This window comes from Trichosurus vulpecula, chromosome 3, assembly GCF_011100635.1.
Source record: "Trichosurus vulpecula isolate mTriVul1 chromosome 3, mTriVul1.pri, whole genome shotgun sequence".
NCBI classification, from domain to species: domain Eukaryota; kingdom Metazoa; phylum Chordata; class Mammalia; order Diprotodontia; family Phalangeridae; genus Trichosurus; species Trichosurus vulpecula.
In genome coordinates, this window is record NC_050575.1 from 355,207,563 (window position 1) to 355,223,469 (window position 15,907).

The 15,907-nt window shown below is 40.9% G+C and overlaps 1 protein-coding gene across 1 annotated transcript in view; it reads right to left on the reverse strand.

The window, feature by feature from the left end:
• Window positions 1-9,562: 9,562 nt before the first annotated feature.
• Window positions 9,563-15,907, reverse strand: part of TMEM178A (transmembrane protein 178A) — a 77,990-nt gene continuing 71,645 nt past the window's right edge. Inside the window, exon 4 of the mRNA XM_036751070.1 lies at window positions 9,563-10,588. Coding sequence (XP_036606965.1) covers window positions 10,347-10,588 — 242 coding nt within the window. The 3' untranslated portion in view covers window positions 9,563-10,346. The remainder of the gene's footprint in view (window positions 10,589-15,907) is intronic.

The window sequence follows — 15,907 nt, forward strand, 5'->3', positions numbered from 1 at the left end:
CCACTTTAAGGTGGACAAATCTCACTACTTACACCAAGTGAGCTGTAGCCCTGACAATGAGGGGTAACAGCAACGATGAGACAAGTTAGATTCATAGCAGGCCTTCATGACCAGAACACAGGTACTCCAGGTGCTTGTCCAAGCTCACAGACCACCTGATGCTGGTGTGAAACAGTTCTGGGATTGTGCTGTAGCTGAGCTCATCCAGAGGGTGAGCCCCAAAGGAATGTTGTTATGCCAAGCTCAGGGCATAGCTTGCTTGCTGGGCCTTAGCTCTGGAAAACCAGGTGTCTCCTAATAGTAAAAAGAGAGGAGAAGAAAGAGAGGGGTTGTCCTGGCATAGGGATCCTGACGCTTGCGTAGAGGACTTCCTAATATTTAGAATTGGAAGTAGGCAGTTTCAAGAGGGAGAAGCGTCTCCTTCACCAAAGGTCTTTAAAGAAAGGCTGATCTCATCAGGTAGACACAGACAAGGATGCAGGGTAAGGGAATGGGGGAAAGGGAAAGAGACAGAGAAGGAGACAGAGAGACAAAGAGGGAGACAAAGAAGGAAGCAGGGATAGACACACACACACACACACACACACACACACACACACACACAAACACGAGAGGGGGAAGGAGGGGGGGAGAGAGAGAGAGAGAGAGAGAGGGAGAGAGAAATATTGTACAAATCAGTTGTATAGGTTGTTAAATATTTAACAGTACACCACAGGATATAGCCCACATTAACAATTTTTTTTTGGCAGGGAGAGGGTCCTCAATAATTTTTTAAGCATCCTGAGACCAAAAATTTTGGGAACTGCTACTCTAAACAAATAAAACTTTGTCAGAGAAAGGGATTCCCTAATCCCCAAGATTATCATTATGATTTTTCCAAAGACTTGGAAAGTATCCTTTTATTGATCCAACATCAGATGGCTTTATTTTACTGTTTGTACCTTATTTGTTGTGCATTTTGAAAAATGCCTTGCTTTAAATTCACTTTGAATGAAGCGAGTAAAAGGCTGCACAGGTGTTTAGAGTGCTTGAAACATGCCCTTGTTTTTTAAGATTCCAGGGAGTCTGGAGAGCTCCCCAGCCCCACACCACAGGGTGCCCTTCAGAATAGATAAGCTCCTTTCAGAGTCACTGCATGTCCATCAAGACTGCAGTTCGAAAGTTTCTGAGTTCCTGATCCTGAACTCTAATCTGACCTCCTTTTACAACAATTGTTACTGCAAATTAAGAAAAGTCACCAGGATGAAGCATGCCTCCTGGCTCTGAATGGAGAGGTAATGGACCAGACTCTAGTCACTAGAGGCACAGAATGAGACATACATTTTCAGACAAAGTGTTGATTTTTTCCCCCGCTTGTCTAAACTTATTTGTTACAAAGGAGGTCTTCTATTTTTGGGGGGCGAGTAGGGGAAGAAAGGGCGAGTTAGTGGGAAGTGAGAGAGATAAAAGAAGAAACCAAAAGAAAATACACAGAAAACAAAAAGAAATTCAAAAGGAGGCACAAACAAGACAATGTGATTATTACTTTTTTTAACAATACTTAAGAGAAGTTTGTAGTTTCATGTGCAATCCTCCTTTTTTCTTTGAATATTGGTATGTTTATGCTTATGGATGATTAAGTTCAAGGTAAAAAAAAACTTTTTTTCAAAAAAAAAAAGAATAAAGAAAAGTAATCTGGAGTGCTTTTCTGTGATGCCCAACACAAAACAAAGGAAGAAAGACATCCTCTTGAATAACAATGTTTGTGTCTTCTTAGTGAGAAGGTGCCTGGCACAGTGGTTAGAGAACTGGCCTCAGAGCCCAGAAAATCTGGGTCTGAGTCCTGCCTCTGAGCCATATAGACTATGACACCCTGGGCAAGTCATTGAATCCTTTATTATTCTAGGCAACTCTATAAGCCTCAGAGTTACAAAGAGGATACCAAACCGCTTCGGTAGAAGGAGATTCCTCATCCAGGAGTTGCCTATATCAACAAAATCATAGGTCTAGTCTCTGTCTCTATCCATCTTAGTCCAATGGACTTATTCCTGAATAAGGAATCTTCTTTGGAATACCAAAAAAGACCATTAAAAATAACTGTCACACCCTTGGACTACTGTAATTTTTGAGGTGTCCTTGAAATCTGGTCATGCCAACACCTCTTATCCTGGGTCAGTTACCAAATCTGATCAGTGTAAGCCTCTCTGGCATCCACCCTTTCTCTCTAGTACCACTTTTACCACCCTAGTACAGCCCCACATCACCAATCCCAACTCTCATATTGCAGCAACTGTATTCTAGGTGTTCTAGTCTCTAATCTCTCTCCATTTTTTTAGAATGATCTTCCTCATGCGTAGCTCAGGTCACATGTCATGACTGCTCAAAAGTCTTCAATGGTCTTTCGTAGGTGTCTGAGTCCAGATTTGAACTCACGAAGATGAGTCTTCCTGACTCCTGGCTCTGAGCTCAGCACCACCTAGCTACTAGAACCTTTGTCCTAATACAACCCTCATCATTTTATACATTAGAAAACTAACTGTCTTTCTTAAGGTCACATTGGTGGCACTCAGTATCAGAGTCAGGATTTGAATTCAGGGCCTCTAACCCCAAATCAAGTAATCTTTCCACTACATGTTACCTGGAGGTGTTCAAGCAGAAGTTTTAGAGAATAACTTGTTGAGGTGATTGTAAAGGGCTACTCACAGGCTGGCTGGGCTAGATGACCTCTGAAATCCTTTCTGATTTCAAGTTAATGATTCCACATTTTTTACAACTTCTGTTTACAGTTTTTTCCTATTGGTGTTTTACCATGACAGTTAGGACCTTGGCTGACCCAGGGCTTTGGTTTGAAGCGTGGATCGTCACTAATAACCCCAAAAGGACCAGAGACTCTAACATTACTAAAGTCTTTGGTTTAACTAACATCCTGAGCTCTACCAACTTAACCAATGAGATGAGATTTTATATTTATTAAAGAGCAGGAAATGAGTTTAAATTCTACTAAACACACTAAAGAATAATAAAACAGTGAAATCAGTGCTATTTTTTCTATAGCAACCCTCCTGTCCACATCATCCCCACCCTCCCTTTTGTGTCCCAAGTACTGTCTACCAGGTATCATCTGACTAGGCTTCACACCATCCTAAGGTGACAAAGGTAGAAAAGAATTGGTTTTGCCCTTTAAGAATAACATGTTCTGTGCCAGAGATCCGACTGTGACCGTAGTCTATCATAAAGACCTTTCCCAAGGTCTGATACACAGTCATTCAGCTAATAGGGGAACTTTTTGTCAGGGTTAATAAAGATATTGAATTCTCTGACACAATGGAGGTTCTCTATTGTATGAACTTCACTATTCATGCCTAAGGACCCTATCCTATGATCTTTCAATAGCTAAGAACCTTTGGGTTGGGAACTGTATGATGATTTTACAAGCCCAGCTCTGTGGCATACTTCCAGTGAGACTGTGGGTGAGTCACTTCTCTCGCCTAAGCCTTAGCTGCTTCATTTGTAAAATGAGGGAGATGGACTGGATGGCCTCTGAGGGCTCCAAATCCTATGTTGCTGCTGCTGCTGCTGTTATTCTGAGGTGTCATGTTATTAAACATTTGCACATTAAGGAAAACTCTCCTAGGTCACAAGCATGGCCTAAAATTATTGGCTGGGAAATGAGGCAAACTGGCTCTCAGGTCCAGGCACTATTCACTGTATGATCTTAAAGCATGGACTCGAAGATGGGTTGGCCAGTCAGTTCATCTCCTCTGCCTTGACAGTCCATAGGGGAAGTCGATGACCATGCAGATCATGGGGTCATGATCTATATCTAGTGTCCATGTCTAGTGTCAAAGAGCTTGATGTGAACAGATCTTCCATTCGGTGGTCTGTAAATTTCCTAAGAGGCACATGTTGAGACTCTAGCAAAGGACTTCCAGGAGCTGTGAATTATTGTTTGGCCACATATTTATGGCCACAAAGCTTCAGCCCCTATTCCTGTATGGACTGTTTGTGCTTGAGGGAGAGTATAGGCAGAATGCTTGTACCAATTGTTCTGTGTTATCCTATCACCTTAGTAAATACTCTTTCTAAAAATCAATTAAGGCTGCCTGCTCTGAACTTTTTCTTCCTCCTCAAAATGGGGACTAATAACAGCACGGGGTTATTGGGAGAATCACTTGAGCTATTGTATGTAAAATCTTTGCAGACCTTAAAATGGCATCTATTATGATGATGCTGAAGAGCTTCTAAAAGGTATAGATAGCTTCAAGTTACAATGTAGAATTATCTGAAGGTTTCCACAAAATAGGATTGGACTTCCAGTGCCAGATCTGTGATTCTCAGAGACATAAAATGAAAGGCAGCATGATAAGGCACCCAGCTCTTAGTGCCCTCCCTTCTTCCTAATCTCTCTTTTTTATGTATTTTATATATATATGGTATACGTAGGCCTTGGTTGCCTCGATAAAATATAAGTCCTCTGGGGGTCAGGGATACTTTCTTTGTTTCTTCTTCCTTCTTTTTCTCTCTCTCTTTTTCTCCCTTCCTTCCTTTCTTTTTTCTTCCTTCCTTCCTTCCTTCCTTCCCTCCTTCCTTCCTTCTTTTTTTCTTTCTTTGTTTCTTCCTTCCTTTCTTTCTTTCTTTCTTCCTTTCTTTCTTTCTTTCTTTGTTCCTTCCTTCCTCCCTCCCTCCCTCCCTCCCTTTCTTTCTTTCTTTCCTTCTTTCTTTCTTTCTCTCATCTCCAGCATTCCAGCATTTAGTACAGAATCTGGCCCATAGTACATAGTTAATAAATGCTTGTTGTTTGCTTGATTGTTAAGGAAGACAAAGTATAACCAAGAATAGATCTCTTTTTTCTACTGCCTATACAGTTAACTTTCTTTTTCACTTTTCATTCTTGACAGATCCTTATAAGTAAAATGTACAGTTAATGTACAGGTATACTTTGAAGTCATGCTTGAGAAGTCTCTGAAATTCAGGTCACAGCATTAGATACAGGGTCAAACATCTATATTCACAGCATATAGCAGGATCAAGTAGTTGTCTTGAGCTGAACCCTTTGTGGATGCAGCAAGGAAGGAAATAACAGGCCGCTTCCTTTCTGAAAATAGGGCCCCTGGAGAAACACGTATGCAGATAGACCTTGCAGGCTTTCTGTTAGCTGAAACAGGTGCCTGCAAGAAAGAGATTTCCAAACCATTGCTTTCCTAGTCCTCATCAGAGGCCTTAAAAAACACGTAAAAGGTAAGGCTGCAAATTGTGATGCAGAACCATATGGAGGCTAGCGCTGTTTAGGATGGAAAATAAATTTTGCATAGTCTTTAGTTCACAGGGCATCACCAGTTATTTCTGGGTTAATTTGAGTTAATGGTCCTTCTAATTATCTTGATGGGGTCAGCCAACAGCACTAACACCCTCTTTCTATTTAACCTCATCACATAATGGTATGTACCTTCCTGTGTGTTTCAAGGAAACCAGTGCTGTCTATTCTGGGCAGTTCCATTGTCCAGTGGAGCTTAGAAGGTCTCCAGATGTTTCCTTACATTCCCTAGCGGCTTCCTTATGTTTTGTAGGCAATGCAAACAATAGGGAAGGACTGTAGTATCTCAGGGTTGGAAGGCACCTCCGAAGTTAGATAGCATGACTGCCATAGGAATCCCTCTACAGAAGAAAGTCTTAACCTTTTTTGTTATGGACCCTTCAGGCAGTATCTGGAGAAGCCTATTTTCCCCCTCTCAGAATATATTTTTGAATGCATAAAATAAATGCATTATGTTTAAATGAATAAAATCTATTATGTTTTAAATGCATAAAATAAATCAGTTCTGTTGAAATATAGTAATCAAAATATTTTAAAAACAAGTTCACAGCCCCCAGGTTAAGACCTCCTGCTCTATAGCATTTCCAGTGTGATAATCCAACGGGCTCTGCTTGAAAACTTCTAGTAAGCAGGGGGACCTACAGCTTCCTAAGACTTCTCACTTCTTTTTTAGTTCTAGTTGTTAAGTTCCTCCTGTTATCAAGCCTGAATTGTACATTCCAACAATTGTTCCTACTTCTGTCCTCTGGGATGAAATAGAACAAGTCTAACCCCACTTCTATCCCCTTACAGGGGGCAGCAAGGCAAGCCTAGAATCCTGAGTTCAAATCTAGTCTCAGATACCTACTAGCTGTGTGACCCTGGGCAAGTCACTTAACCCTGTTTGCCTCATCTGTAAAATAAGCTGAAGAAGGAAATGGCAAACCATTCCAATATTTCTGCCAAGAAAACCCCAACTGAGTCACAAAGAGTAGGGCATTACTGAAACTAATCAACAACAACCACAAAAAGTGAAGGAAACTGAGTAGTTGAGGATGACTCAGAGAATCCTGTTTAGGAGTCTTTAACTGCATCCCATCCAGCTTCTTTTACTGTGCCTTGATTAGCCCCGTGGGGCCTCCCTCCAGGATCCAGTGTCTTAGGTATTCTACATCCCTCTAAGCTTGCATTTACTTATAAATGGTAAAGAAATAGAAGGCAGTAGTACTTCCTATGGAGTATTCTTGGGAGCTGAGTGGAAAATGAGATTGACAACTGCAATCAGTTGTCAGTTTTGACACTGAAAATGGAAAGAAAAAGAAAAACAAGAACCTTGTGCAATTCAGGGGAAAAATACAACGCTGAAGGGGATAGTGAGAGATAATTCTTGCCAAAAAGTTTTCCCTAAAAAATGTTCTCTATGGTACTGTGCAATCCTTTTAATCCCTATTCATAATGAAACCAATAACATAAATCTTCCTAAGAGGGATGCAAGTCCTCTTGTGTCCTCTTGACCAGCTGTCTGGTTTTGGCATGCATCTGGATCATGTTTCTATGACAGCAGATAGAAAGCAGGTGACCTTGAGCGGATGGCCATTTATTTCACAACTCACTTTGGCTGGGAAGGCTATTATGTCTTGGGCCTTGTCGGCAGTCACTTCAGTTCTGAGTGGATGACCTTGGCTTTTATTTGTATCTTTCTTGGTGTATGAGCCTTTGTACCTTCTGTTCTCTCTCTTGCTGAATGCAGTCAAGAAAAAGGGCTACCTGACCGTGACCCAGCTGACCCCAGGGTTGGAATAGGTTTGAACCAGTTGGAGCCGGTCCTGTGATATCTCTAGAAATTCCCCATTTCCAACCTGGAGCCTGCCCTTCAGACCAGATGTCACCACTCCCAGACTCTCCCTATTGCGGTTTAAGAGGTTCAGGGACCCCTCAAGGACTGAAGTACAGGAGAGGGTTGTCTGAAATGAATTCATGGATTCAAGCATTCTTTAAGTCCAAGTGGCAAAGGTTTGTTATTACACCAATGTGGTAGGCAGAGCTCCTTAAGGAACTTGCCACTTAACGGGAATGATGCTAAAGCTTATATAGGGAAAGTAGTGGATTATCTGGCAGATGTGCTAACTAGATGATGACTTACAACCTTGGTCACAGGCGTCATTCACTACTGGAAACCAGGGGAAGGGGTTTCTCAGGGGTGTATTTTTGGTCTGTAGCAAGATAGCTTTGAGAGTTGATGTCCATAGCTTGCCCTCTGGATTGACTATAATCATTTGGGGCATCAATACATGATAATTCCATGGTTACAAGATAGTGCTGTCTTTACAAGAGAATTTCTTCAGAGGTCAGCTTGTTCTTGTGACGGGGAAAGATAATTTGCCTTACTGGGGCCCATGTCCTTGGGCTGGGGAGAAAACTGTCAGGGATAGTGTTTTGAAGCTAGGGAGAAATGTGATTTTGGAACTGGGGTCCAAGCACCAGCACCCAAGCACCCCATCATCCCCAGCCTTCTCTATGGACTTTTAGTTCTTATGAAAAGCTACTTATATAACAGCTTTGAGAAGTTATACCTCCCATGAGACTTGCTCCCCGTTGAAGCATATTTAAACCCCACTCCCTCCGCCCCTTCCGGGGCACTCCAGTATTTATGTGCTATATGGTGTCCCAAATTGCAATCCCCTTGCCTCAATTAAAGGCCCTCATTGTTGTATAGTCCTCTTTATTTGAGGTTGGTCTTTTTTCCGTCACTACCATCTCCAAACTATCTTTGAGTGGTGGGTGTGCTGCAAACAGCAGAGATGAGGCAGGGTCCTAGGGCTTCCTTTTCAACAGACTCTCCAGGATCACTGCACCAAATTCATCAACGCTCTATGCCCTGTTGTACCGCTAACAAAAGCCTTGGCTGCAAGGTAGCACAGTAGTGGAGCATTTGGGCCTGGAGCTAAGAAGACTTGAATTCAAACCCATCTTCAGACTAGCTGCTCAGCCCTGGGCAAGTCACTTAACCCTGCTTGCTTCAGCTTCCTCAACTGTGAGGACCGAAGAAAATAATCATTGTAAAGTACCGAACGCAATGCCTGGCCTATAGTGAGCACTATACAAATGTATGGCAATTATATAGCACTTTAAGGTTTGCAAAGTACTTTACAAACATTATTTCACTTGATCCTCACAACAATCCCAGGAGGTAGGTACTATTATCACCCCTATTTTACAGATGAGAAAACACAGGCAGCCAAAGCTTAAGCGACTCGCCCGAGATCATACGGCTAGGAGATATATCTGAGGCAAGATTTGAACTCTGGTCTTCCTGACTCCAGATCCAGTGCTCAACCCCCGGTATCACCAAGCTGCAAGGAAGCAGAATAGAGAACTGACCTTGGATTGAGGGAGCTCTGAATTCGAATCCTGCCTCTGACACACACTGGCTATTTGATGCTGGACGAATCATCTATAATTTCAGGGCTCTGGACAACTCTCCTAAGACTGTGAGTTGCAGGAAGAGTGTTCTTCAGTGATAAGAGGAGTTTACTCACCCCAAAGTTCCCTAAAATAACTAAATCACAGATCCGGTCTCTATGCTAGTGCCTACCCCAAAAGAGGATTATACATAAGCACAGGGTGCTGGACTTCAAAGAGTCAGGGAGATTCGAATTCAAATCCAGCCTCAAACACTTAATAGCTGAGTGATCATGGGACAGTCTCTTAACCTCACTCAGCCTTACTTTCCTTATCAGTCCTTATCTGTAGTACCTACCTATTATTATTATGTATAAATCATATTGGAAAATTTTAAAACATGATATAAATATTAATTATTATTATTATTATGCTCTAAATTTCAAGAGTCACTTGCCCTGAGACCTTTTTTTTTTTTGAGAGAGAGAGAGAGAGAAGATATCTAGTACATGTCAGCTACCATAGTGGAAAGAACACTGGAGGTGGAATTAGGGTTAGAGGACCTGCCTAGAGATCCTGGGCTTCTGGACTGTTTGGGTAGCAATGGGTTTGGTGGTTTGTTGTTTATTTGTAAGGTAAGATATATATGTAATTTTTAAAGGGTAAATGGGAAATATGACTTTTGTCAGTAATTGGCACGGCTTTCTGTGAAGTACGTAGATGATTCTGTTTTAATTAAACAATAATAGCTATGCCCATTAAAATGACTTCATTAAAATGAAGCTTGTGAAGGTTTTGCTGATGCATCGACATTTGTATCCATTTTACAGTTGGGATGCTGTATCACACTATATATAGAAGGCTATCTATAGAAAAATACACACAGACTAACAAGGGGGGAGTCATTTAATACTGAAATCCAATTAACATAAAGAGACTGAAATTGCACAGCAAGACATGACTTCAAACAATACTGCATAGAGTCACTTACTATCTCTTACATCGTCGATTTTGTTTTTCATACATCGTTTTGGGTCCAGTAAAAAGACATAGAAGGGACTTCAATAAAAGCCAACTGAGCAAGAATCTTCCCTAGACAAAGAATATTCACAAAGAATACATAGATATTTGGTGATGACACAAGACACCATCAGGACAGTCAGCTTTGAGTTCAGGAGATGCTGCATTAAAACTTAGCAGGCATACAGTAAATGACAACAAAGTAGGTTTGCTTTGCTAAGAATCATTTTGCAAATAGAAATCACTCCCTTGGGCAATGGCTATGTACAAACTTTCTTAAACAAATGCAAATCATCCACTTTTTCTCCCCGCAAGAGGTTTTCCCCCCTTTATTGGCCCAAGGAATGTTCCACAGGTGCTGTCCCCATGAGACACATCCAAACGTTACAGAAAACTGCATACGTAATTCTTTAAAGCACTTGATTCCACAGTATTCATGTCCTTAGAATGGCTGTGGGCTTTCTCTTTGATGCCAGTCACCCAGGCAGGCCAGTAGCATCCCTCTTGCCTCCCTCTTGGCTGGCAGAAGACATGCTGGAATGTAAAGGATCCACTTGTGCTTGGATTCCATACTTGAGCTTCAACTCAACTCTCTTCAGAAGTCCTCCGAGCCAAAAACAGGCTGGTGAGCACTGAATTTGAATGGAAACAGTCAGACTGTGGAGTCCCTGGCAGACTTTAGGTGTGCAATCTTGGTCCGGCTAACAAATGGGTAGGCAGTGCAAAGACCTCCGGCTGCCACAATAAAGCCTAAGCTGCACCAAGCACAAAACATAGACCAGCTATAGCCATGGTCCACGTCATCAGGAAGGCTATAAATTAATTTCGGGAGCCGGTTCAAATCATAGGAGATACTGGCAGCATAAGTGCACAGAGAAATAGTGCAAAATATCCCTAAAAAAAAACACAAACAGGACACAGAGATCAGTTAAAGTCTCATCTGCTGGTAGGTTAATGTCAACCTGGATTTGGTTCCATTCATGTTAACCATGACTCATGTGGTTTGGGGCAAGTCACAACTGTTAGGGTCTCATCTCTAAAGATAATCAAAGAGAGCTAGATTTGGAGTCCAGAAGACTTGGGGTCCCAGTCCTGTCTCGGACACTTACTAGCTGTGTGATGTTGGGTACTTCAACTCACTTTGCCTCAGGTTCCTCATCTACAAAATGGAGATGCAAATAATACATGTGGTACTTACTTCCTCACAGAATTGTTGTGACTTAAATGAGATAACGTATATAAAACACTTGGCAAACTCTAAAGTGATATATAAATGCCAGTGATTATTATGATTATTTATTATTATTAATAATAATTAGATGAAATCTAAGGTCACTTCGAGCTCAATAGTTTTAGGATACTATGATAACAGCATAACAATTGTCACTTTAGGGGAAGAGACACGATATCTTTCCTAGGAGGCATAGTGAGTCAGGAAGACATGACTTCAAATCCTGCCTTACATATTTATTAGTTATATGACCCTGAGCAAACCACTTAACCTTTCTCAGCTTCAGTCACTTCACTGAGATAGCATTAGTACCAGTCTCCCAGGATTGTTAAAGGATCAAATGAAACACTATATGTAAAGGGCTTTACAAACCTTAAAGTGACATACACATGCTAATTGTTCTTAAGCAGCATTCAAACTATATTACAGGCACCCTTAATGATTCTTACTTATCTAGATAACATACTGTTTCCTCTAGCTCATGTTTCCAAAGAATTTCCATAGGTATTTGCATCATTTAATAATTATTTTAATCCATTCATTCTTCCCAGGGACTTGGAGGGGTTGAAAGATGACTGCAATAAGAGATTATATTTTCGAACTCATTCAGAATGCCAACAAATTAAGAGACATGATCAGAGTGGCCACAATCCAAATTAAACCCATTGGCTTTTAGCATCCATTTTCTACCAACACATACATTTGTAATGATCTCCAACAGCCTGGCCATTAAAAATCAGGTCTGGGATAAAATGGTGAGCCTCAATGCTCAGAGGCTAAACCACCAGCTGAGAGCTGAGGATTTTTAGCAACTGTAACTATGCCCCAGTGATGTGAATGTTTCCATTACATAGCAATGACCTTCTGAGGATTCTCACTTTTGATTGGCACAGGATGACAATGAGGCCCAGGTGCTTAACTAAAAAAGAAAGTTTGGGGAGGGAGGAAAGAGGTCATGAAAACCCAACATGGCCCATTAGGCTGCACATCAGAATTTCCAGATTCCATTCCTTGTTTTTCCACTGACTATAGGACTCCAAGAAAGCCAGGCCTTTCCACGATTTCATTTTGTTGGTTTATTGTTGTTTTGTTTAATGCACGTGTGTGATAAAGGTGCCTTCAGTTTGAGAGTTCCTTTGGGCTCCTTAGGGATATACCACTACTAAAAGAGATAATGAGAAAGACTTGGAAACTGGGAGTAGAAGTTGTAAGGTTAAGGAGGAGACTCATCATTTGAGAACTTCAAGGATTAGTGTAATTTCAGAAGAACCCAGAGGAGGTAGAAATTTTAAGGGATTTTTTTTTTAAATCATTAAAGGTGATCTGTTAAATGCTGACTCATATTCCCCATCAAACTAAGTTATCACACATTCCTGGGGCACCTTTTCCCTTAAAGCACATGTACAAAAATATAAGATCTAAAATGTTGAAAAGAAGTGCTGAGATCCTTTGATATTTTCTTTCCTTTTTGGGGGTGGAAGGCAGAGGAAGAGAGTTACCAAAGCATTAGTTCACTCCTTCTTATCCTAGACTACAAAAATAAACATGTTACTTTGAGCAACTCAGGGAGGGGAAAGATCAGGATTAAAATATTTTTCTTAAGGAAATATCTTCAAAAAGGAATTTTCCTTTAAACACTGTGAAAAGCATTCTTATTCCTATATGACCATTTAAGCTAAACCCAAACAAAACACTGTATGTTTACAAGGGCCTTTTAATGAATGCTGGTAATGGAACAATAAAGTAGTTTGAAAAATTGATCTCCAGGGTATTAACAAGCAGGATATAATAAAGCTATGACCTGTTCAAGGAAAAGAGCTGTTCTTTGTCATCAGTTATACACAGAAGAATAAACAAAAACATTTCAGAATCACAAAAATATAATATTTTGAAAGCTTATATTAAGCTTAGTGCTTTAAGCATCTTCTGGAAACTGAGGCTTGCTTGGGAAAGGACATTTTCCCAAAATTTAGCATGTATTTTTTCAGGATAATTAATTTCAGGATAATTCAGGAAATGCTATATCATATCTCAGAGACAATGGGATATTGTGGCTTCATTTCTTTAAAAATGATAATAACTAGCATTAAAATAATGCTTTAAGATTTGCAAAATTATTTACATGCATTTTTCACTTGGAAATCATAATAATACTTTGTGCAAATTGTTTTGGAGGTACCCTAGGTGGCTCGGTGAATAGAGTGCTGGGCGTTGGTGTCAGGAAGATCTGACCAAATCTAGTCTCCAGACACTAGTTGTGTGACCTTGGGCAAGTTACTTAACATCTGTTTGCCTTAACCACTGGAGAAGGCAATGACAAACCAGTCCTATATCTTTGCCAAGACAAGGCCAGATGGGATCACAAAAAGTCACACATGACTGAACAACAACAAATTGTTTTAGAGTTCATTCATGTCATTTATCTATTTCATGTCTACTTTCTCCACCATGCCTCCAGAGGCTTTTTCCCTCCTTATCTCTCCCATTAAAATGTAAGTTCTTCAAGGGCGAGGACAACCGTTCCTTTGGCTTGGATTTGTATTTTTAAAGCTTAGCACAGTGTCTGGAACACAACATGCACTTAATAAATGCTAGTTGATTTGGCTTGCCATCAAGTGGAGGTCAACAGTGGCCACCTACAAAGCCCTTCCCCTGCATCCCTTTCTTTCTGACAATACAAATTCTACTCCTACTTTGTGACCCAGCTCAAATCCTTCCTCATTATGAAGTCAGAAGGAGGAGGAGGAAAAAAAAGAGTTAGCATTTATATGGTGATTTAAGGTTTGTAAAACACATTACAAGTATTATCTCATTTTATCCGCACAACAACCCTGAAGTAGGTGTTATTATTATCCCCAATTTAGAGAAGAAGAAATTGAGGCCGACAGAGGTTAAGGGAATTGCCCAGGGTCATATAAGAGGAAACTGAGGCCAGATTTGAACTCTCATCTTCCTAACTCTAGGTCCCTACACTCTTTTTTTTTCCTACATCTCTAGGTGGCTAGGTACATTGCAAAGAAAATCCTGTTTCTGGTGTGTGTTAGACTAGATGGCCACCAGGGTCTCTTTGAACTCCTAAATTTAATGATTCTATGAAATGTTCAATATTTAATGTAGCTGTTATATTAATTTCAGATAGGTCTAATTTATGATACGGTAGCATTTACATTTTTCCACTGTACTTTTATGAACACTTTGTAACACTCTCCGGGGCCCTGGTATAATCAGTGTTTACAGTAAATTTCTGACTATTTTATAAAACCTAAATTTATTTTATTATTTTAACTACTATAAAAGTCTGTGTTGTTTCTTTGTTTTTATGACATACTATGGGTTACAGCTATGATTTCACAGAATCACTGCATCATTTATTTGATACCAAGTCATAGGTCAGAAACACAACCCTCAGTAATAACACTTTGTCTATGGAAAGTATGATCCATTCCTAGAAATGCCTTATGGCAAAAAGGAAGGACTGCCTGTTCTTACCTGTGTCCCCATACAATTCCTCCACCTAATCTTTCCTCCTTTGCTCCAGTCTCTGACAAGGAGATGGCCCTTCTCCTTGGCAAGATGAATCTCTCTACTTGTGCCGTTTATTCCGTGTTATTCACCAATTTGTCCCCTTAATCACTTCCCCCCACCCCTTTGTTGCTCATCTTCAGCTTTTCCCTATCCACAAGCTCCTTTCCTGCTGCCTATAAACATACCTAGATCTTCCCTGTCCTTAAAAAAAATACCCTTCATTTGATCATAGCATCCCTCAAGCTATCATCCTCTATCTCTCCTCCCTTCCCTTTCACAGCCAAACTCTTGGAAAGAGCCAGCCATCTGTGTTTATGGTCTCTGTTTCCTTTCCTCTCATTGTTTTCCCTGTTCTAATGTGCCATAGGACCCCATCACTCAACTGAAACTGCTCTCTCCAAGGTTACTAATGATCTCTTAATTGCTACATCTGATGGTCTCTTCTCAGACTTCATCCTTCTTGACCTCTCTGCAGCTCTGGACACAATTGACTACCTCCCTCCTCTGGATACCCTTTCCTCCCTGGGTCTGCTCCCTTCTGGCTATTCTCCTACCTGACTGTTCTTTGGCTGGATTATCATCTATATGATAAATTTTCTCTAGAATAGACATTTCTTCCCTTTTTGTCTCTATTTCTTGCACCCAGCACAGTGGCTGGCAGACAGCAGATGCTTAATAAAAGCTTGTTGATTGATTGATGGGAGTATCCCGAGGGTCTGCACAGGGCCCCCTTTTCTTCTCTCCCTGAACTCTTTTGGAGTGATCTCAATAGGTCCCATCAGTTCAATTATCATTTTTATACATGACTCCCAACTCTACATATATCTAGAGCTCATCTCTGTCCTGAGCATTTGTCCCACATAACCAGCTGCCTATTGGATGGCTTCATCTGGCTATCTTAGAGGTATCCCAAACTCCAATCTTGCACAGCCCTCCCTCACTCAAATCGAAGTCAACTGCAAATCATGTCATCATTTCTCTGATGTCATGGTCCTCTTCGAGAACGAAGGACAAACACAACAACAACCGCTCATATCCTTTCCCCCTCCACTGGAACTGCCCCCAGCCTAATTTAGGATCTTGTCACCTCTCACCTGGACTTTTGCTATAGCCTTCTAATTAGTCTCCTTGCATACCACCTCTCCTCGCCTTGACTGGGTCCTTGCCACAGCTGACATGTAGTACTGCAAGGACAGTGACCAGGTCACTCTTCTGTTCAAGAAAATTCAGTGAAACTCTAGAATCAAATGCAAACTCTTATTGTTGACATTTAAAACCCTTCATAGTCAATCCCCAGTCTCTTTTTCAGATTAATTTCTTGTCGCCCCCTCACCCAGGTTACAGTCAAACTAACTTATTTGCTATTCCTGGTGCACTATGTTCCATCTCTGCCTCTGAGCTGCCCTGCCCTCCCCCCTCCCACTTCATGGAATCTGTAAAGCCCTTCCAACCTGAAC